The sequence below is a fragment of the Neopsephotus bourkii genome, unplaced genomic scaffold (assembly GCF_033783945.1).
Source record: "Neopsephotus bourkii isolate Nb327-2 ecotype Australia unplaced genomic scaffold, CSIRO-AGI_Nbou_v1 NB_1624, whole genome shotgun sequence".
NCBI lineage: Eukaryota > Metazoa > Chordata > Aves > Psittaciformes > Psittacidae > Neopsephotus > Neopsephotus bourkii.
The window spans coordinates 4,480,177-4,503,889 of record NW_026902099.1 but is presented as its reverse complement, the minus strand read 5'-3'; the positions used below and the strand labels follow the sequence as shown (position 1 = coordinate 4,503,889).

At 41.2% G+C, this 23,713-nt stretch overlaps 1 protein-coding gene and 1 long non-coding RNA gene across 7 annotated transcripts; both read right to left on the bottom strand.

The window, feature by feature from the left end:
• Positions 1-1,102: 1,102 nt before the first annotated feature.
• Positions 1,103-23,554, bottom strand: PANX2 (pannexin 2). Of its 6 annotated transcripts, XM_061372924.1 has the most exons (5): positions 23,329-23,468; positions 22,615-22,932; positions 4,885-6,336; positions 3,796-3,869; positions 2,818-2,955 (listed from the first exon to the last, which is right to left on the bottom strand). In XM_061372924.1, exons 2-4 carry the CDS (start codon positions 22,838-22,840, stop codon positions 3,838-3,840), a joined length of 1,710 nt encoding a protein of 569 aa, XP_061228908.1. In that variant the 5' UTR covers positions 22,841-22,932; positions 23,329-23,468; the 3' UTR covers positions 2,818-2,955; positions 3,796-3,837. The 6 variants fall into 6 exon arrangements, with proteins under 6 accessions (XP_061228903.1, XP_061228902.1, XP_061228906.1 ...); XM_061372919.1 differs by lacking the exon at positions 3,796-3,869 and having other exon boundaries at positions 1,103-2,955; positions 23,417-23,554; XM_061372918.1 differs by lacking the exon at positions 3,796-3,869 and having other exon boundaries at positions 1,103-2,955.
• On the bottom strand, positions 12,368-13,180 carry LOC133222836 (uncharacterized). The gene is made up of 2 exons (XR_009728391.1): positions 12,890-13,180; positions 12,368-12,454 (listed from the first exon to the last, which is right to left on the bottom strand). It is a non-coding gene; the product is annotated as an uncharacterized LOC133222836 (long non-coding RNA).
• Positions 23,555-23,713: the final 159 nt, after the last annotated feature.

Below are 23,713 nucleotides of genomic sequence, written 5' to 3'. Positions count from 1 at the left end.
AGCTCAGAACTGTGTGGTTGACATACTGCTCAAGGTGTGATAGCAAGTGGACAGCAAACAGGCCACCCCAAGGATTTACCCTTGCATTTGTAACACTGTCAGTTGAGCTGCTGCACTCAGGAAGAACTTCACCCTGCTGCCTTCTGGCAATTGAAAATACAGGGGCATAAGGTAGTTACATCTCTTTAAATCCGGCCTCAGGGTCCTATTCTTTCACCTTGCTTTTATTAACAGGTTTCTGATTTTCTTAAGGTTGTTTTCCATACTTTTTCTAATTACTTATTGTTTTTTTAACAAGTACTGAACTATTAATTTTCCTGAGAAATTAATTCTAACTACAACATACATCTAAATGAATAGGATGCAATGAGGCATTTGGCTCACCTCTGAAGTCGTTATGTGTCACTGCTGTCAGGTGACTCTCGACGGATGGCAGTTTCCCCTCAGGTGAGGCAGAGACCTTGCCTGCAGTCCCATCACTGGTGATCCTCCACTCCCCGGCTGTTCACTGCAGAAAGCTTCCTCCTGTGCCTGAGGCAGAATGAGGCCCTGGCTACACAGGCTCAGAGCTGTTATTTAAAGCCACCCAGTTTGTCAGTCACGCAGGCAGTGATGCCAGACACCCTGCAGCTCGTGCTCAGGGGGGTTAGCAGAGGGGTGACCGACCTATGGCCCTGGAGCCACAGGCAGGGCATGAACTGTTCAGATCTTTGCTCCCTGCATGCTGCCTCATGCAGACAGCTCTGCTGCGGGCTGTGGGCGGTCACTGATGTCCCCAGAGCGGGAAGGAGACAAGCCAGCAGGAGCTGTTCAGCCATCATCGCCCAGCTGCTGCAGACCAAGCTCCATGTCCTCCATCCTGCACCAAGACCTCAGCAACCTGTTACAGCCAGGTCCTTCAGCTGGGGCCAGTGCCCCACCCCAGCTGCAGTACATGTTGCCTGGCTTGCTGCCTTTGTGGTATTTGGCCGTTCAGGCCAAAAAGAGCGGGAATAAGTGAAGTAATACAGGGGGGACTGGTGGCTTTACCGATCCCACCTACTGCTTATAGTAAAATCCCACTTGCACATAACTGAGCTAGGAAGTAGTACACATTAAACTATTCAGAATAACAGGTATTTATTTTCAGTGCTATTTTCATTAAATATTGGTATAATATATCCATGTCTGAGGTAATAAATTAAAAATAAATTCAAGGTTTCAGTCCCTTATTTGTGCTGCATATTTTTTCTACCATTATACATAGTTTTGAAGCAAACACACATAGTCCATAATTCTGAATGCAGCTAGGAATATTATTTTAACACAGTCACTTTTTGTTTCACTATAATTTTGCTGAGAACGATTATTGCATGATGCACTTTTAATAGATGTTTTAGTTATCCTAGAGTTTTCTATTAAATCACACATACCGTAGTTACAGGAAGATGGGCATGAAGATGTGCTTTGAGCCAAGGATGGCAAATATTGAATCCGAGTAATAGCACATACTGCAGGGTTATTGTCTGCCTGCACTAGAGCCCAGATCCAGCAAAGACATTTCATGTGTGCTTAGCTTTAGATGGATGAGTCGTTTCACTGCCATCCATAGCCTTAAGTGTTTGCTGAATCAAGGACTAGCCAAGTCTGCAGATCTGAATTCATACACGTCTTTAACTGTGTGTTATTTGAAAACAGTCTTGCTGGTTTCATATTTTGTAAGATACTTTGTAATGACCTTTCCTTACAAAATACAGCCTTTTGTCATGTTTTTTTCATATCAGTGAAGCACCCATGAAAGTTTCTAACCTGGTTCATAAATAGACTATGAAAAAATAAGCAGCTACAATGATTTACTTCTAAGTATTTTGTTAAAATGAACACCTGGTTTGAAAAGTTATTAAGGTAATTCTTCCTATGGTAAAATATATTTAAAAAAATAAACTCTTCATTTCATCATCTTCCATCAAACATATAAGCTAGGTAAAGGGCAGGGCTCACCTCAGGTATTTTCATTTATACATGCAAGAGATCGAGTGTATCAATCTGTTTGCACTTAAATGCTGGTGGTAGTAAGGCCCTTTCAGCTAGGTCTCCATCAAGCCCAACAGCAGTGAGCTAAAGAAAGAAACAAAAATTTTGCTTGCATATAACATTTCATAATCCTGAATCGAAAAGAAAATCCTCTCTGCTTAGAAAAAAACTCGTATTTAACTGCTGCCATTAAAACAGTATAACCTCACCTCCAAGTTTTAACTTTAGTCAGTGATTCTGAACACAAAGAATTTAAACACTCACTAAAATTACTGTAGTATTCCATCAGACTCTTAATGCTCATAAATTGTGCTAAACCCCATTTAAATCAGGAAGCTATAGTTTAGACCTAACGGTTATCTTGGTGTTAAAGGTCTATTTCCACCAGATTTTCTTTATCCTATTTTGCAAATGACTGACAGTGCTCATGATGTGAACCTGAAAAACCTTCTGGTGTTATTACAAAAGCTACAGTCTGTGTGAAAACTCTCCATGCTCATGCAGTGAATTGCATTGTTGGGGGACCATGGTCCGCACTGCAGTGGTCTTGGCCCTGGCACTGAGGGCAGAGCTGTGCAGCCCATGGTTCTCAGTACTCCACCGAGCTCACAATTGCCATTGGTTCATCAAATGTTGCCAACCTTATCTGCTTTGGGGTAGGGATGGAGAGAATTTCCCCCGTGTCAGTTGGTGAGTGAATACCATTGTCTATTATGTTTGAAACTTCCTCCTCATGATCCTCATACAGTGTGTTGATGTGCAGCAAAGGGTGGGCTGGGTTGCAGTTCAGTGCAGGAGTTGGCTCTGCCTTGACTTGGTTCAAAGTCATACTCGATGCAGCAGCAGTGGTGGCTATATGGTTGTGGACAAAAGCCCCAGCAGCAGGCACAGTTCTGCATGTTTCAGATGAGTATAGGATCTCTTTTGCAGGATGAGGGGTGTCTAAAAGAAAACAAAACAGGCAGTTACAAGACAGGTTATCTCTTTCACTCTTCCAGTCCATTAGAGAGGAGTGTTCTGAACCAGTAAAGTCTTTGGCAGTTTTGCCACTGATTTCAGTGGGAGCAGGAGTGGACCCCAAAATTAATGTTTCTGGGACCCTTTGAGAAATCCAACAAGACTGAGTCAAAACAAGGGGGTTGGAAGCTCCGGGAAATAGGACAAACAACAAATGGGTTTTGTAAATCTTGCTCTTTTTTATGCATGCTCATGCTTCCTTATGTGAATGGTATTTTCATAAAATGAACAAAAAACAACTGAAAAGTATCTTTTATTCTTCTCTACAGTCTGGCAGGTGTTTCAGATTATAAATGTTATGATTTAATCTTTTGATAAATTTTATGACTGTTGAAATCCATAAGATAGAATACAAAACCACTGATCTTTTCAATGCGAAAAACTAGCGGTTACACACTGTAAGCCACTTGTCTTTAGAAAGAACTTTGTAATTTGGCATTAACTGATGTCTCTTTCCAGAAATTACGAGTCTGCCTACCTGATGGACTGCAATGTGGGTCTAACTCAAAAGCAAAGCTGAAAACTTTTAATGGGAATAGGGAGTAACAGAGCCCCAAAACTACAGTAATTATATTTTGCCCTTAAAATATTCAAGCACTAATTTAGATGAAAGTAATTGAGTGCAGAAAACCCCAGTAGTTTTGAGGAGTTGTAATCAGAGCAGGTGACTGGATAAGGAATGCTGTAGAATAGCTCACATGCACATTGGGGAGTTGGAGGGCTCTAAGGAGCATAGGGATTTGGAAGTGACAGAAACTTTTATACCTCAAATCACTTCTTTGCTGGGCAGTGGGGTGACGGTAGCTGTCAGTCTGTCGGAGCCCAGAGGGAGGTCTTAGCTTGTAATGAGATGAGAGCCATTGCTTTAAGTACATACAAATCCTTCCATAACTTCAACTGCATAATGCTTCTTTCTTATGTCAGTAGCTTGCAAAAATAAACAAGAAGGTATCTATCTATCTATCTGTCTATCTATCTATCTATTCATCTATCTATCTCTACCTACCTACCTACCTACCTGTCTATCATTTTATCTACTGGTCTATCACTTTTCTTAATGCTCACATGGCTTTCCTCATCACTCAAGTGTCTAACAATTACTGGTATATTTGAAACACTCCTTTATGGTAAGAAAGGGACAGGATTTTCAAGACACACTGGGGAAATTGAGGCATACAAATAGCATCTCCTGTGAGACCCTATGGGAAGGGAATGGTAGAATTCCTGAATCCCTGACCAGCACCCAGACTTCAGACCACTCATCCTCTGGTCCACATGAGACAAAGGGCACTTTAGAACATCTCTTGTGTGAAGAGCAGTAACAACGAGCTGAGTTGTGATTTCCCAGGTGACAAACATATGCCAACCCCTAGGAATTGGTAATTAAAGAGATTTTTTTTTTCTACAGGCAGCTTTAACTGCCATTAGCACAGTTTCTCACACACTCCTAAGTGGCTATTACTGGTCACAGTACTGGTCATCTACCATGGCAGTTTCCACACAACTTGAAAATAAGGCACGTTTGAAACATGCCAGGTGCTGGTGGAGCAGGAAGGGCATCATGGAGGCCAAAATCTCCTCCTTTCCTTGGCAAGGCATGACCACATTGTGAGAATCTGCTTACATTTGAAAAATTACCTGCTGTTTACAGCTCTATCCCTAATAATTCTTATTCTCCATATAGCTGTTAAAGAGAGAAAGCCTCTAGTTCTAAGGCCTACAAGCCCTAATATTATTAGCTATCCAAAAATCTAGCAAGATAGGTCAAACAGTTCAGATAAGCTTTAAGTTCCTGAAGATCACTATGCAAATTATGGTCTACGGAGGCGGTACGGGCATTACAGCATACTGTACCTTTGAGAGAGGAGGTAACGTGTACTACGACATTTTCTTCCTGGTTTAAAAATCCACTCTCTTGGCTTTTGGATGTAGGCATTGAGGGGATGGCTTGAATCTCTGGCTTGGGTTTTTTGCTACTGAGTATATATGGATGAACATCCAAGGAAAAGTGCCGTGTGTGTTTCTTTTCACTGCTTGTGCTTGGCATGGCATTAGGCTCAGTTTTATGAGTGGATGATTGCTGTGAGGTTTTTGCAGCAGACTCTAACAAAGGAGCTATAAGGCTGTCTGTTGCTGTTTTTCTCCGCACAGGCTTCGGTTTTTCAGGTTTATGGTTTTCAATTTTCATAATGGCTAACTGTTCCTTGAATGGCTGAGGAAGAGGATTGGTAGTTGGGATCCATTTCATCTTCTTCCTTGGCCTCTTAATGATGAGCTGCTCATTAGCATCAATGTCTGCTGGATCAATGCTTGGGTCTATTGTTTGGATCCCTGAATCACGCATGGTTGGGGTGGCATCATGATTGGACTGGGCCAATGCTGCAAGCAGCTGGCGTACCACATTGTCATACATCAGATCACTTTCATTTGTAATAAAATCTAGACGGTTCAAAGATTTTATGTGGTCCCGATTTTCATTGCAAAACATGGCCAAAATATTGATATCACAAAACTGGGACTTCTGCCACTGTTTCTTGGTCTTTATTCCAACTTTGTTCAGTTTATCAAATATGAAGTTAGACTTGCGAAATATGAAGAGGTGAATTAAGTTGATAAGGATTATCAAGTTCATGAAGCAGAGGAGAACGATATCTACACCAGCAATAATTCGTTGGAGCTGGACAGATGGCAGTTTGCAGTTCACTCTGATGTGCAATTTGGAGCTGCTCGTTTTATCTGGAGGCTCTCCTAGTGCACATGTAAATTCATTTTGCTTCTGTGTAGCATAGTAGGTGGATAAATATGTAATTGGTATGATACTTAAGAAGATGATGAACAAATGTCTTGCAAGATAAAGCTTAGCCAAGAAGTTGCTTCGTCCTCTTCTTTCTAGGTATTTCTCAAACAAGTTCTGTTCAGGGCTTTTTTCCTTCTCTGCGTTCTCAATGATTTCCCTCTTCTCTCTCTCGGTGATCCCTGGGCCTTTGGACTGAATCTGTTTCTCTATTTTTGGTGCCCGCCCTTCAGCTGCACGGTGGTAGCAGTTATCAATCTCCTGAAGCAAAAAATTAAGCTCTGAAGTCAGTCGGGTAGAGGCCAGAAATTCCCAGCCCAGAGCTGGAATGTACATTATCCCAGCAAAAGCCAGCAGTGCATAAGGTAGGAACTTATGCTCAAACAAGGAGGGCCAGTGGCTGGCATCAACTCCTGGCAAGGCATCTTTTAATTCTGTCCAACAATATCCTCTGGCATACAAGGCTTGATCGCGGGTGAAGTTGTGTGGTGTATAACAGTATATTGGCTCCTCTGTATAACAGAGAGAAAAGTCACTGCTGTGCATTTAACCTACAAAAGGAGCTCTGGAAAAATAAACATTTTGAATTACATCAATTTTATTTTACTGCATCTTTACAGGACTGATAAGTCCTCCACGCCTATTAGATAGCTCAGCCTGCACATGTCTTCACAAACCCCCAGGCAAAATTATTTACCTGGTAATTTTAGGATGAACCTGAGCTATAAATGTCAACAAGAAATACATATTCTGATTTAATTACTTCTCTGAGAACAATATCCTAAGCAACCGTGACCCAAACTATGTGAAGCTGAAGAGCCGATATCCACTACAGAGTACCTGAGGATATTATGTGCAAATGCTGAAAGACTCATTCAGGTGAAGTTTAAGGTTCATCCCAGCTAAATATTCTTCTAAATAGAAAAAAAGTTAGATGTAGCTGAAGGCAATGTTTTTAATACTCACTAACAAAGTCTACTCATTGCATATGATAGAAAAAAATGAAACTTTAAGACATGCAAGCATTTAGTCGACTGTATCCTTCCCAGCCACCACTCTTGAATTCAAGTGTGACTGACCAGGACAGAATCTGAAATGTTAACTGTATTTATCACTATGAAAATTTATTTCTGCATTTGAAACTGTAACATTGTTTTTTTTACAGAGTGTGCAATTAAATGGTGGAACTTGCTATCATACAGTATTATGGAAGAAACAAATACTGTGGATCAAGAAAGCAACCAGACAAATAGAATAGAAAGTACAGCAAGGATTATTAAACATGCAGATAGTGGTGCAATATTTCTCTCAGGACATGTTTAAGCCTACAGCTGCTGGAGGTTAAGAGGGTTTATCAAAGGAAGTAACACCATACGCATGTCTATTTTAACACTCCTTCCTAATCATTTGCTTTTTGCCATCATCAGAAGCAGGATGTTGGTCTAAAAGGGCTTTTGTCTTGACCCAGTAGATAAATGATGTTCTAATATAATTACATTTTTCTAGCAATATAAGGAATTAAGATAGAAAAACTTGTGAAAGCCAGAACAGTATTAATTGCCCAAAGAACAACGACCATTATCAAATCACCCTCTTCAAAGAGAAAGACAGTATTTTCATGTTTTGGTATGTAGAACAAAGGGATTATATGTTACAGTGTTCTGGTATACCTTAAAAAAACTTCCTAAAATGAGACCCATAGGAAGAAGGCATGTTCTCTTGAATTGAAAACTGGTCAAGAATGCTAAGTTTGCTCCAATTCTACAGTTCAGACCAAGATCAAGAACAGCTCAAAATAGATCAAGAACAGAGTTGTGGCACTGTTTTCTTAATAACACAAACCATGAAGAGAAGTAATAAAATATTATGTTGTTTGATAACAATAAATAAAGTATTAAAAATTAACAGGCACGCAAAACTGCCCAGTCCTTTTGGCTTAACAGAGGACTCCTTACTTGATCAACTACTTCTCTAATGCAAGGGAATCAAAAGCATTTACTAGTTCTTTGGTAAAATGCTGAAGTGTAAACCTCTTCTGTGACCTGCAGAGATCTACACGCTGAGGACTGCACTTTTTTCTTTTTATTGAAAGTGATTCAGTGAGGATTCTTTCCTAAAAATACAACCAATTTAAGCAGAGTTGATAGAACAGATGATACTACCCAAGACAGCATGTGCAGTGAGTCAGCCCTGCAATTTCTTTAAAATCACTTTTCATGACTATTTTGAAATGATCTAACTCCAATCTCAAAAGAGAGCTTAAAGCACTCTAGTGTTAAAGTTTCCCACTGAAGTTATTTCTGTGCATTTACAGCCATGTGTTACAAGATAAATGCTCACTGACTCTTGGGTTTGCTGATTACATGCCCTCCTGACCAGATCCATGAAAGGATACATATAAAAAATTCAACTCCTACTATCAAAAAGCTACTGTATGATTCCCCGGGAGACAAAGTAGATTCCTATGCAAAAATGATCCCGGGGCAGGGGGAGGCAAAGAGTGGCACATTTCTCATAAGCAGAAATGTTTTGAATCAGGTGCCCCTAAGTTCAGTAGAACCTGCCAATATGAAACCTAGTTTCCTGTGACATACATGGGTTCCTTTCTCCTAGTTCACACCACCATGAATACTTGGGAGACAGCAACAAGTATTCATACGATTAGTACATAAGGATTATTTTTGGATTCAGGTATCAGTTGCTACAGTTCTTTTCACTGTGACCTGAAAGCTAAGGTGACCTGCCAGAATTGCACATATATAACAGCAATCAAATATATATATATTTATAAATTAAAAAAGGAAGCAAACCAAAATGTCTTAAGATTTACATTCATGTTAGACAGATCACTTGGAGACTAACTCTACACTCTTATCCATTGCCACTGCTTCAGTGAAAAAAGACTGAAGAGCTTTGCAGCTTGAGTTTGGACTGAACAGCTTCATTAGAGGCTAATTCAAAAATGAGGCTGCCCAGCCAAGTAGAAAAAGCAGCTGAAATTTTGCAGGAATTTATTTGCTTTTCCTCTCTTAAACATTTTTATCTGTCCCCATTGTTTGGTAAGTTGTGAGAGATCTCTAATTTATTAGGATAGATGAACATTGTGTCCCATTCTTATTCAATGTTACGTTCTTGGTGCTAGTCTAGTATCTTTGCATATTTATTAAACTGACATGATTTTCATGATATGCAATGTAAACCCCAAGACCTTTCAGATGAAACTCAATCCTTGGTGAAGTCAGTGGGACTTCTGATAACTGATTGAAGTGTGGGCATGGAGTTACAATGCAGTTTTATGCAAATGGTATTTTCTAATATGTTTGAGCCATGCTCATGGTCAGTGTACGCCACTAACGTTGGTAAAGTTATTCCTACAGGGGATTTAGCTTAAGCTTCTCAGCATACGACTTGACTCACAAAGCATAGCATCAGCTTTAGGAAGCTCATGCATCTAGGAAATGGTCCAGACCATGGAGAAGACAGGAAATGTTCTTTTTGCATAATTTTTAACAGACTAAGTACCCCATGCTAATGCTGTGCAGAAATAATTACTACACTGGAAAAAGTCCCTGATGTTAATATATTATAAAGTTGTATTTTACTTGTATATATTATGAAATATATTATACTTTATCTTATACTGACTTGAGTATAAAGATGCATACTAAGAAGTTTAGCTTTCCCTTTTTCAATACTATTAGATGATCACAGGAGCACTGCATTAGATGTTTTCAACAGCTGTACATAAATACATTTTATCCTGCTCACCTATGCATATAAGTAGCTTCTAGAAGTCCACAAAACTATTCTCATAGGCAAGGTATGAGAGAGATCTCATTGAATTTTTTGGACATGCAAAGAAGATGAAGTCATCAGCACAGAATTACTTAGTTGAATTACAATATAATTGATTGTGTTATACCACTTGAAAAATTAAAATCCCTTGGCAGCTACGTTTTTTCACATGCTCCATTCTGTACCATCTCATCCCATCAGTTTAAGCACTACTTAAATGGAGAAAAATTACTTGCAGTAGGTACTGTGGTATAAAAGGCATACTTTAGGGGAATTAAAGAGAGTGCGTGGTTGTGAGATGATAGCCAAGGTAAAGAGAGAGAGAAAGGAAGGGGCTGTGCTGAAAAAACTCTTCAGAAAGAATCCAAATAGTATGGAATGAAGGGATGAAGGCAAAGCATGGAAGCTAGAAGCTGCAGAGTCTGCTGCCTTTTAGCAAAGGCTCCAATAAATGCTTGTGGGCTTTCTCCAGGCACAGGCTCCCACTCCTACTGTTCCCAATCCAAGGTCAGCCACCTCCTTTCAGTCGTTCCACAGTCTCTATATACTTCAGTATCCATTCACCTTGCTCTCTTCACGAGGCCCTGAACTGAAAATGATTTCTCAGGTTGCAATTGCTGGGCATGAAAATACATTACGTAAAAAAATCTCTTGCTTAACTTCAACCGTGAGATACAACACTGCTAAGTTCTGAAATTCCTCAAGCAAGGGGCTGGAGAGCTGAGGCTTGGGGTTGGAACCCCTGTGAATTTTCCCACTGCAAAAGTGAATCTCAGATCTGGAAATGGAGTTACCAATGGAAAAACATGGCAACTGCTGTTCTCAGCCATTCCCTGAAGTTATCCCCAATACAGACTCATGGAAACACTGGAAGGAACCTCAGAAGTTACTGATTCACGCATCCTGCTCAAAGCAGGGCCAAGACTATGTTCAGACCATCTTATTAGGGCTTTGTCAGTCTGAAAACCTCCAAATATGGGGATTATCCAAGCTGTGCAACATGCTCCAATGCTTGATTGTCCTCAAGGTGAACTTTTCTTTAGGTCATGTCTAGCAAGAATGGCTGATTCATGCAAGTGTGATTTTTTACACTATTGAGAAACAGCCATCTCCAAAACCAAATGCAATGGCCAGTTGCACTATGAACACATTAGGTAAAGTGTGGCTAGAAGGCTATCATCGAAACACAAGTGGCTAGAGCTCAGACCTCAGTATTTCATCTCAGTCGAAGGAAGAGGTATCATCAGCACAGTTCACCAAGGAGGTGTGTGTTTTGACTATCTCTATATAAAAAAAAGCTTTGAAAAAGGAAAAGAGCTGGTGTTCAGTACACAGAAATGAGACTGTTAAGAATACATGGTGAAGCTGTATCACTGATCACTCTGTTATCTTTGCAAAGTAAAGTTTTAACAAGTCTTCCTGGGAAAGTGAGTGAAGTGCATGCAACAGAAACATTCACTTGCTCCTTCAAAAATAAAGGTAAAAATGCCAATCTTAGTATTCAACACTGCAAAAATTAGACCTGCTCCTAAAAGGACTTAAGTGATGTCGTGCATTGGGCAGTTTCTTTAAAGGCAATGGGATTACTCACACTGCGTAAAATTTGGCATGTGCATCTCTCTTTGAAGAACTGGTGCTGTAGGGGGAGCAATTGCAAGCTTGTAAAAGTTTATTATGAGCAAAATTATTTAAATAAATATGAACAACACTTTTACAATGCTGTTGGTGGACACTAACAAGTAAGAAAGGAAAATATTAGTAATAAACAGTATACATCCCTATATAAAATGGGAGATGACTTTTCACACCTACCGTATTCCCAATGAAATAAAGGATATTCACCCAAAGCAAAATATAAACCATGATAACAAACCATGTCTCCTGTGACACCCAGCTTTTAGAATTCACTCTGGAAGAAGAAATCACACCCTATTAATCTTCCAACTGAATTGCATGATTTCAGCATTCTAGTGCAGTAATTCAGTAATGCAGAAGGAACAGAACAATTTTATAACAGCTGATAGAAAAAAAAAGAAAAAAAGGAATCAATTTCTCAGAAAATGTAATTAAGAAATGAAAAAAAAAATTATTGTGGTTGCTACACCAGACAAAGGTAAGTATGCCTTTTGTGCAAAAAAATCTGCAAGGATCTAGAAGCAAACATTCAGCCTGACCACCATGACCCTGCACTGGGTACAGGCAGGAGAAGTGGTGCTTAGATGCTGCTGAGCAGGCTGGATCTCCCAGCTCCTGGGCAAGTGCCTAAACCCTGATGCTGGAGACCTGAATATCAGGTAAGTACACTGATAAGTGTACTCACTGAGTTAAACACAGTACAGACTCACCATGGGCATAGTGCCTCCTACCGACTGGCCTTCAGCCCTCTTGAAGAGGGCTGCTAAATCATCCTCATGCTGGTGCCCAACCTGCCTCAGAAGAAGAGGTGGAATTCCAGCCAAGTTCTCTGAAGCACTCCCTGTACAGTTTCTCCACTTGACTGTAAGAAGAAATTCAGTGTTTAGGTAGGATCTCTGAATCTCCCTGCCCATCAGATGCCAGAACACAAGTTCCTGTCAGCTAAGATAAATGACAAACACCCTGAATTCAGCAATAAATGCCAGTACTTGACAAGGGTAGTCCTTACAATACTGCTCTCCTTACATTGTGTCACATACGTGTAAGCAGTCAGACATGCCTCATTCATCATGGCTACTAAAAGGATTGCACAAGAAAGCAAATATCAAACCGTTTATTTTGAGAATCAGAAATAATTTATTTAGTCATTTTTCAGCAATTTTTAAAGGAAAAGAATAAATGTCCTGGATCCTCTTCTCTCTGGAAAAAAAGAAAAAAGAACAAAAACCATCCATGTTACTGAAGTTGAAAGTGTAGTCTAAGGAATTATAATATTACCTGAACAATATAAAGGTTTTCCATCTCAGACACAGTGTACAAGGAATACGTAACTCTGCTTTGACTGTGATTTTAACAAATGCTGGCTAATACCCACACTAATTCACAGCTAAAGGAAAACCTCCCATAATTTAACTGGTTTACTTCAACTACTTCATTTAAAGGGTATGTAAAGGTTAGAAATTAGTACAGCATGAGGATGGACTCCTGAAATTACTTTTGTGTATCAACTGTAGTCATACAATCCTATTTAACTCAGCAAGTTTACTCATATGAATAAGAAAACATTCATCAAACTAAGCCTTAACTTAGCAAGCTAACTATTACTTTAGCAAAACAAAAAGACAATACCTTTACCTTCTTTCTTAGGGAATATTCTTTCCAAATCTGAGTATAGGTTCCACGCCCATGAAGTCTTTCTAAGGTACAAATTTCTCCATGATCAACAAGGTAAGGTACAGCCTTTTTTGCCCACTCTCTGAAACCACTTGTCCTGTTTAAGAAAAATATCTTGAAAAGAAAGTCCCTGAAGAAATGAGTCAGGAAACCACTGTTGCTAGCAAGTTTTACTGGCTTGTCCTCTACAAGGATTAGTCCCAATGGGCAAGATGCAGATAAGCAGTTTTAAAGACTTACAGGTAATGGGTTACTCACAGGGGTAACTGCAGTGTAAGGGCAGCAGCAGGTGTCCCTGTATTTACAATCTGGGACATTTTCCTTGCAGGTCTACTGCCTGAACTATGTATTTTGGATCTGCAGAATCAATAAATTAATAACACACTTTCTTAGTGTATATCTATATTTACAGAACCATATTCCCTGTATGTAATAAACATTTGCTCTTCTAAAACTGGCTGGTAGATGAAGTTCATTTACCAGCAATCTGAGGCTTAAAGACTTGTAACACCTTCCCAGGTTATTCAGGAGAGAAAGATATCTACTCCTACATGGCTGATATGTTGAAGCCTGTTGGAGAAGTTATTCCAGGAATGGCAGCTGTTATGCAGAAGGCGCAGAAATACCTAAATGAAACCCCTTAGGGTGCTTCTCCTATAGAGGAATGGCTCCTCAATAATGAGTTACCATCCACCACGTGATGATGGCTGTGCAGTATGATGGTAATATCACGGGAAAAAGAGCTTATTTTATAGTGACTGTACTGCTGAGCATCATTAGAAGCATTTCTTCCTGTGCTCAAGAGAGCTCTGTGGGAACACACAAAACACCTGAAAACAAACATATGACAATGCTTGTATTTGTACATAGAGGTGTGTTCCTGTATTGTAATGTTGCTTTGTATTATGTTAAGATTTGAGGAAAGGTTCGAGCTGAATTTAAAAGACTGTATTCATCAAAATACAATTAATGAAATTCATCCACACAGACAGTTCTACAAAAGAGATCTGAGTAATATTTACTTCTAAATTTAGCACTTACATGAGGAGGTGAGTGGAATTTTAGTGATGCACAGATCTTCTGCATAGGAGAAATAATGTGTGAAAGCAAGAGTTTTAATGTTTTCCAAAGATCAAAACAGTATTTTGGGGCAATTCAAAAATTCCCCTCTAGAGATGGAACCCCAAAGCAACTGCACAAGAATCCAGACACGATGATAATGTAGATTACATAGCACCTAAAGTAAACTGCAAGAACATGTAGATGCCAAAGTGAAATGAATTGTGAAAATCTAATGAAACTGATGATACATAGACAAGAGTGGCTTCTTAAGTCAAGAGTCAGGCACAAAATACAAACACAGAAGCAATAGGAAACAGCAGGTTTGTCCTACTGCATCATTGTTACTTAATGACTAGAAATTAAAAAGTTGCCTTGTGTTTTGGCATAAACACAGCACCCAGGAAAAAGAAGAAAACCACCGATAGTTAGCTATAGTGTTGAAGAAGCAGAGATGGCCAGTCCACTGCCTTCCTGAACAGGTCATGGATCTCACAAAAAGACAAGATACATCAACCTCAAAATGATGAAATAATTACTTCAGCATATAACTAAGATTCTCCAGAAATAGTCACTGAGCTCTAAGCTGCAAAAACCACTATGCATCCCAGGACCTGGCTGCATCACTGCCCTGGTAACTTCGAATCTGCACAACAGGCATGGTGCCAGTAAAGGAAAGCAAACAAACCCCCAAACCTTCCTATCACAATGAACTGCTGTGTTCCCCAGTTCAAATGCAAGAGTGTAATACATGCCTGGGACAAAATCCCCAATGACGTCAATATCTGCACTGACTTCAATGTTGGGTTTCTTTTAGAATAAATCCTCTATCGTGAAACAAAGGGAGCCTCCACAAGAACCATGCCAGTCTACTGCAGAATTACTAGTCTTTTGTAATTAAATGTGTATACCTACTGGAGGTGCCCACTGCAGCCATTTTTAATACTGGCAGAACCCAAGGAACTCTGTGATGATGCAGATTCTTCTTGAAGAGTTTTACAGCTCTAAGAAACAACACAAGCTGAGATTTCTTCTAGATCATTGATGCATAATTTCTATCTAGTTTAGGGACAACAAAAAAAGCCTCAAACACTTCAGGGTAGCTTTGAAAAACAGTCTCAACCCTACTTATATTTATTCACAAGGTTTCTTCTTGACAAAAATATTTCTGACCATCTGTTCAAATTGTTGAAGTCATCTGAAAGCATGTGGTAAGCTAAATCTCATCCACATTTTGGACCTTTTCACATACATGACACTTGAAGGGGTTAACAGTGCCTACAGGGTTATCAATGTTCCACATGAAAAAAAGATGATGCATATGTGTCAGTGAAGCTTGAGAAATGGATTTCATGCAGAAAAGCATCTGTATCAGCTAGGGCCTGCAGTGGAATTGATTACATATGTGAAATGCATAAATTGATTACAAATGCTCATGCATTTCCTCAAGAATACCTTTTTATTTAACTTTCAGATGTGTAGACGCAGACCTTTAAGTGATCAAAACTCAAGAGTTTTGTGAGTTATGTGAGAACCAGCTCGCACATCTTGTGCACACCTCATGTTTGTGTGCGAACTGCCCTTCCCCTTTTGGGAAAATCTTCATCGGCAGTGCAAACAGCCAGCAGCTGAACTGAAGCCAGCCTCTGGTTGCCTGTACTATTTCATTCCTTTAAAAAAATGTGATTTGAAAGTACTTAAACACAAGTGGTACTGAGACACTCCTTGCATTCTTTTTTTGCTGCTGTTTATGCACTGGTGTCGTAATGCACACAAAACAACCTGTCCCTGTACTCTTAACACTAACAATAATCACTTGGAAAAATATAATCTTCACTTTCTTACTGTATGTGGCTTTAAGTACAGTTGAAGAGAAAAACTGGAAAATTAGATCAAAGGCCATCTGTCAGATAAGTCACCTAAGTAAATGTCTAAATATCCTGCTCACAACTTGAAACAAAGATACAAATTATAAAAGTTGACCAGCAATACAAAATAAAACTCCATCTCGTAATACAGAAATCTTCAATATACACTATTTCAAACATACTGTTTGCTGAAATGCATAAAAAGACATTGAACTCAAGCATATATTGTATTACACAGTAAAGTAAGCAGGACTTACGCAAATGATTACAAATCAGAAAATAAAACACAAAAACTTGAACTGACCCTTCAGTCATTTAACTTACTGTCTCCTTCCATTACTTCCTCATGAGAATTTTCTAGCAGAAGGGTGGTAGAGGCTGAGCTACGTAACTGCTAAGAGACATAGAAATACAGTATTTATGAGCAATTTTGGGGGATTTTGTAGGCACTGTTTTATAAACTAAGCAAGAAAATTGATGTCAAAGCTTAGCTTTTGACTAAAATATAAAAATAACTGGATTATTGTTTTGCTTTATTTCAATAAAGTACTGGTATTTAACATCTTCTGAGAGAAAAGCAAACATGCTTGCAATATGGAAAGAATAATTCGCTGTGAATAGAAAGCGTGAGGCACTAAACAAGACAGATACGACTGGCAATTCCTGTAATTGACCACATCAGTCCTAAAGCTTTTGAAAGTTTGGAAATCAAATTATTTCAATAAGTTGAAGATAACACAAAACAGAAACAGCAATGTATTTTTCTCTGGGGACCACCACTCTCTGGTCCCTTACACAAAGAACCACCCACAGATACTGCTTCTGAACACAATACAACACTGAACTGGAATATGTAAACCATTTACTTAATAAAAACATTAAATAATACAAACAAACTAAGCAGCACTTCATGAAAACCAAGTATCTCTTCATGTACTCTATTGTAGAACAGTGTCTTAGAAGTTCAACACGTCATGAGATGCTTTGCTACAAAAGGTTGCCACTCACTGCCAGCAGCATCACTGCCAGTTGCAGGCGACAGAATACAGCACTTGCTGACCCAGCAGCATCCTACTTGTCAATGTGGTTTCTGTGTACTAGTTCCATTGTTAAAACAAGGAGAGCAGAGGAAAAAATTAAAACCACGTGGAACATCAAACAGACCCACTTCAAACTGGTAATGAATATTGTAGTCTAATGCTCCCCATTCTGTACATTTTAATAAGGAAGTGAAAATGGAAAGGTGGTATATTAAAGGACTCATCCCTTTTTATCCAGATCCATACCACACCAGACTGACTATGCCTTGACAGAAGATACTGAAACTTCATAACTAACAACAACTGCTGAACACCAGCATGAACTATAGCTGGACTAGAACTATGTATCTTGGAGCCTTACCTACTAACATTTAAATAAAGTTTGGTGGTTTACCATTTTTTCGCTAAATAAAGGCTAGTCTGCTTCAACAAGGAAACACTTCAAATACTTTCTTTAAAAAAAAATAAGTAAAAAATGCACAACTAAACCTTTATCATAGAAAAGGGAACAATTCATCAGGCTCCAATGCAGCTAAAACAGAAGTACGGAAGTCACAACCTATACCTCCAGGCTTACAATCAGCTTCTCCACCAGCCAGTACCTCGTTTAGTCATATATTCCTGCACTGGGACAGTGCTGTACTACCAAATCTGAACTCTACATTCATACTGGTGGCATTTTACTTCCAATTTGCACAGGAATAGCTAAGTGTTCAAGCTCTTAGGGAAAAGACAGGCTTATGGATGTTCAGGTATGGGAAATCAAATCTATAACGAGTCAAATACAAGCGTGGACCTTTGCAAAGCACTGCATATACATGTGTGTCAGTGCTCTAGAAATGTCAAGGAATATACTGGGTGTGATGGGGGTTGTCACTGTTCTGACAGAAATTCAAATACACTGGTATTCATATTTAAATAAATAATGAAAAAAAATGTTATATTTAAAGTAGCAATTTCCAAACAAAATCAAAGCAAACTTAAGTAAGTTCCCTTGGGACTCCCAGCTGCACACATTCTTATTCCTAACAAGGACACTTCCACATGAGAGGTTTCCTTTAGCCTGTGTTGCTTTCTGTAGGCATCTTCACAAGTGCTGATATCCCTATGACTCCAGAAAACCAATTATACTTAAACACAGATACACTCACTGGGTCAGAGACGCGTCTTCAAAACTTTCCTTATTATTCTTAAGGTCAACATACACTGGCCCCTAACTACAGGATGCCTGGGTTTTATATGAAGTCCACCCATGGGGAGTTTTAGAAGGGGAAACAATATTCATTTTTCTTTTGTGGGTGCTCATGTAGGCTTTCTTTGGTGGCGTGGCTGACTGTTGCTCCTAAATTACTTTATGATGATTTTATGCCCAGTATAAATACAGCACATGGATTTATTTTAATTAACTTTCTAGGGGTGTTCTTTCTGGCATCGCTGGTTTGCTTGAAAAGCATCAGAGAATTGGGAGACTCAGTAATCATAATCTAAAAGGTTAGCTGAGTGACTTTCTTTTCTCTTCTGAGAGAGAGTTTAGGAAGTGCAAAGGAAGGCTGCATTTCTCTGCAGAAGGGACAGGGCAAGAACTGCATCTTATTTTGGCCGTAAGAGTGAAATTCCCACTGAAATCAATAATAAAATGCTTTCTGACTCCTTTGCAGCCTGAATTTAACTCTCAGGAACACATACTAGCCATGTGTGTGCCCTATGCCTTCCCTCTGCGGAGAGCTCAGTTTCACCCAAAATGCACTGCCATCTATTACTGAAGTTTGGAAACAAAATTTTATCTTCCAGTAAATTTTGGTTATGTTAAAAATTAATTTATAGGGCAAAAGCAAGCCAAGGATGACAGCTTATTTTTTTGCATCAAGTCAGACTGGAAGGACACTAAGCACCCAGGGCTGAGTAACCAGGAGTGTGACCAGCAGCCTGAGAGACCCTCTCCTCTGCTCTTGTGAGACCCCTAGTCTCAGAAGAAGTACTGCATCAGCTGAAGTACTGCATCAGCTCTGTCTTGGTACAACTTTCTGCTCGAGTGAATTCAGAGGAGGCCACAAAGATGATGACAGGGTAGGAGCACCTCTCCTGTGAAGACAGGCTGACAGAAGTGAAGCTGTTCAGCTCCGCAAGACCTTACAGCAGACTTTCAGTCTTTAAAGGGGACTTTTAAGAAAGACAGACTTTTCATCAGGGCCTATAGGGACAAGACAAGGGGCAACGTTTTTCAAACTGAAAGAGGATAGATTTAGATTAGATATTAGGAAGGAGTTCTTCCCTGTGAAGATGGTGAAGCACTGGCACAGGTTGCCCAGAGCATCTGTGGCTGCCCTGTGCCTCGAAGCGTTCAAGCCAGGTGGGATGGGGCTTGGAGCAAACTGGTGTTTGACCACACAAGGTGTCCCTGCCCATGGCAGGGGGCTGGAACTAGATGAACTTTAAGGTCTCTTCCTCAACCCAAACCAATCTACAATTCTATGGTACACATAATAGAAGAAAAACATAATACCTAATTCAAAGCCTTTTGTAAGACATTAAGTGATTTATCCATAAAATCAGCATAGTACCTGCTAAACAATTAAGTCTTGCCTTGTATGCTACTAAACAGTAATTTGTCATTTAATTTTTCAAAACTAAAGCAAAGATCAGTCCAGTAGGAGGACAAACAAACCACATGAACAGCAAATGCATTAACCCAAACAACAACTTTGCCCTTGGCACTAAACCAACATAATTAACTAAGTAACTTTATCTTCACCTGCAGGCAAACCACAGTATGCAATATATTATGCTACACACATAATAATATTTAAGGTTTATTCATAAGATGTTAATTAACAATTAACACGCTTTGTGTTGTGTTGTGGGGTTGAACTCTGCCTCCATACATGCTTCATCACAACCTATGGCTCCAGAAGGCTTAGTGCTTTAAACTTTAAGCTACACTTGATCCCACACACTTAAAATCAAAGGTAGATCAGAGAGATAAGAGGCTCTTATCTCCTCCATGTACACATCATGCAGATTCTTCCAATTCTCAGCAAAAAGTTTGTGAGAAACCACTTCTTTTTTGATAAGTACATTTTTATGTCTGGAGTGCACACACTACTGTTCCATGACCTTTACCAACAGTGACTAAATAAGATGGTACAGACCCTAGAAAAGGGGGTGGTTCTCAGTTTAGAGACATGATGACAGCTTTCTGCACTGCATATCATTAACAGAATGAGGAATAATGGAAAGTTTCAGATAAGTACACAAAGGCACAAAGCAAAGTTTGGGAAGCTACTATGATGTTCACTACCAAGGAGCGGCAGGGTCCTTACTCAATTTTGTCACGAAAGTTAGTACTTTCATACCTATTATTTAAATGGCACACAGGGACAGTATCCAAAGCAAGCAAATGATGTTATTTCTTTTTTTTCAAGTGGCAGTGCATGGATGAAATATAACACAAACAGCAGAATCAGTAGTAAGCATGTGTCCACCTGGACTACTGCTATTACGAGGGTCAACGTCTATGGACAAGCTTGACTTCGCAAAGAAGTCTGAGCAAGTATTGTTTTGCTAACAGAGTAATATCTGATTCAGGATACATTAAATTAATGGAAGTTTTGCTCTTGAACACTGTGGAAACAACTGAATCCACTAACCCTGAATTCTTTAACTCCACACCCCAAAAAAGAATCTATTTATTTTCATCAGACTCTTAATGGTGTTTCTATTACATTGTCCTGTATTGTTATTTTTTCTCATATTATTTTTCTAACTGCATCTGAACAAACTAACCATCTGAACAAACACAAAACATCATATGAAAGAAAAGTGTTATCCTGTATTTTTCCAAAGACATATGGTGTTTTCTGTGTTGCCTTGTAAGCTTTGCCCTGGCAGGACACAACAGGTTACTGCTCTGTATCTTACTGGATTCAATCTGCATCCGTGGTTCCTAGGTAGACACAAATGATTCTGCTGTCATCCTAGAGAAGTGTGTTCCACAGCACAGAATAAATTCAATTGCAGAAATATAGGCAGATGCAAGCAAATTCAGTAGGCCCCCCTCTCTTCCATGTGCATGTGTGGACCTTGTATAAATCTGAATCTCTTAGACTTGAGGCGTCCTCCGCAATCTGCAGTTCCAGAGGACTTGTTCATATGGAGCAAGTTACTGCTACCTGCACAAGCAGTGAGTCATCAAAGGGTTTCTGCTAGGAAACATGCACTATTTAAGGAACACACAGGAAGGAGCATTACCTTTTCTGCACCCAATGTCATCTTTAGGCCTACTGAGGTTCAAACCTGTGTACATTTCACACAGTATGGAAGCACATATGTAATTATGTGCTCTTGTGATCTTCTGTAGGATTGTTTTTGCATTAAGTTTACTTCTCTACAAACCAAACCAAGGAAGGCATCCCAAACCTTTTGTATTCTACAGAGGAATTCCTCAGTAGTGACCTTGAATCCTGCCTTTCTGTTACTATGAAGATACAGCTTTCAGATGTTCAGCAAGCTTAGCATGCCCTGAAAATATGGTCTCTCTGAGATAGCTCCAGTTGACCACCCAAAAAATGGTCATCAGGATGGCCATTAACTGGCTGAAGATCTTGAGCTATATAACTGTATAAAAACTATATAACAGTATATACCATGTATAAAAAACTATATAACAGTTTAAAAACTGAGGTAGACTGAAAAAGATTTAACTACAATTAAGGAAAATCTCAAGACTCCATTTGTAAGCAGTTATTCTTCTGAGTGATTTAACTTTACCTCATAATGAAAACAAATATTAAGGACATTAAGTGTTGGAAGTCAATCCCAAAGCAGCGTGCAAAGCAGGAACTTGATTCTGGTATGTTTATACCGATTGAATACAGCCAGTTTTCACTAACCTTACAAGCTACAGAGTGCCAGTGTGTACGGAAGTGCAAATAATTTAATGTCGATCTTCAGTATGGAGCTTCAGGGGCCCTTAAAAGCAGTCATGTTGGCAGCTGCACTCATCAAGCTTAAATTTCACAGCGTAAACCAGTGTTTACATACACCCTAATGGCCTGAAAGGTGTCATAACAGTTCACTGGGTCAGTAATCTTCAAGGCTCATCAAAACTTGACCTTCCTAGACTGGAAGGACTCCACACCAATGGTGATGGGCAATCAAACGTGGCTGTATGCAAGATAATATGCACATAACAAGAACAGACATCAGTGATTCCCACTACCACAACATGGCAAAGCACAGCGTGCATGTGTCGCCACACATTGTACCACTCTCTGGAAGCACTGCCTCTCTCTCCCTAGGTCAGTTCAACAGTCACGATGTAGACACCTGAATTAACGTCAGGGCAAGTGCCTGAAGTCAGCCGGGGTCCAGCTCAGGACTGCTCCCGGATCCAACTCAAGCAGTGGAACACCGCACCCTGTGTCCCCCTGCCAGCAGCAGGCACCTCCCCGCGCGTTGCTGCCTTCAGGCCCCGAGCGGGGCAGCGGGGTCCGCTCCCCACCGGCGGGGAGAGGCGCTCACCCGCCCCCCAAGGTGAGGGGCGCCGGCCGCCGCCTCAGCTCGGCTGACCGTTAGGGAGTGGCTGCCGCCGCGACGCTGCTGCCCCTGCCTGCCAGGGCGAGGGGTGGCAGCCGCGCTCCGAGCACCAGCGCTCTTGCTCTGCGGCCGTGAGGCACGGCCCTGCCCGCCCCGCCTGCGGCCGCTGTCCCGCCGCCCTTACCGGCGAAGTTCTTGGTGAAGACGAGCGTGACCAGGAGGATGGGGATGAGGACGGTGCCGATGGTGACCACGCGGTCGAAGGGCAGCTCCAGCTTCAGTTGGATGAGCAAAGCCGCCAGCGCGCCCGCCTTGTCATCCTGCTGCCCCGGCAGGATGAGCTCCTTCAGCTTCTCGCCCGCCAGCAGCGCGGTGGCCATGTCGGGGTGGTTATCGATGATGTGTTGCATAAGCGGCAGCGGCGGGCGGCCTCACGCCGCCGGGCCTCCCCGGGGACGGGCGTCGCGCTGCGGAGGGCTGGTTGCGGGCGGCGCCCGCCGGCCTGCGGGAGCAACACCGACAGCGGTGACAGCGGTAACGGCGGGGGCGCGGCTGGACCCTTTGCCGCAGCGGCACCGTGCCCGGACCGACAGCCCCCCGGGCCACCCCCGAAAACCCCTCACCCAGGGAGAAGGGTGCAAACGGGCCGGCACAACGATGCAGCCGGGCAACCGCAATGCCAGAAGCCGTGCAGGGCAAGGCAGCCTCCCTCTCCCCAGAGCCGAGCTGAGAAATGCCACGAGAGGCGGGCAACAAGAGCTGCACGGTGACAGCTCTGCCATTAAACGCTGCCTCCGCTCTGCAGTTCATGCAGTACAAAGGCGGCGGAACAGCCATGCAACAAGGCAGACTGGAGCTGCCTCTCCTGAACGCTGCAGACAAGGAAGAGGGCATTTACCTGTCAACTTCGGCTCGCGCGGTTCCCAGGGGATGGTGAGCAAACCCGATGGCTTGTAAATAACGGCGGAAGCCGCGAATAAACTTACACTGGACCTTCCTGCCGGAAAAAGGGTCCCTGCACCTCCGCGAGTAACAAAATCGCTCCGAATTCGGAGCGGGAGGCGAGTGATGTGTTGATGCTTGGTATTGCCGCGGGCGGGTGGCGCTTGCATGGAAATGCCCGCCCGCACCGAGCGGCAGTAACGTGCAGAGCAATTCAAGAAGGGGCTTGCAGCAACCGTGGGGAGGAGGAGGAGCACCGGAATGAATTGCGGGAACGGAGAGGTCCTGTGAGGTGTTAAAGCGAGCAGCTGTAGCCCGCTGTAGCCGCAGCAGGCGGCAGT

Coding starts and splice junctions, on each gene's coding strand:
- PANX2 (XM_061372919.1), bottom strand. CDS start 22,840: ATGCAACACATCATCGATAACCACCCCGACATGGCCACCGCGCTGCTG. Junction 6,337..22,614: donor CTTCACCAAGAACTTCGCCG/GTAAGGGCGGCG, acceptor TCTGTTATACAG/AGGAGCCAATATACTGTTAT. Junction 2,956..4,884: donor CGTTACCTCCTCTCTCAAAG/GTACAGTATGCT, acceptor GTTTTCTTTTAG/ACACCCCTCATCCTGCAAAA.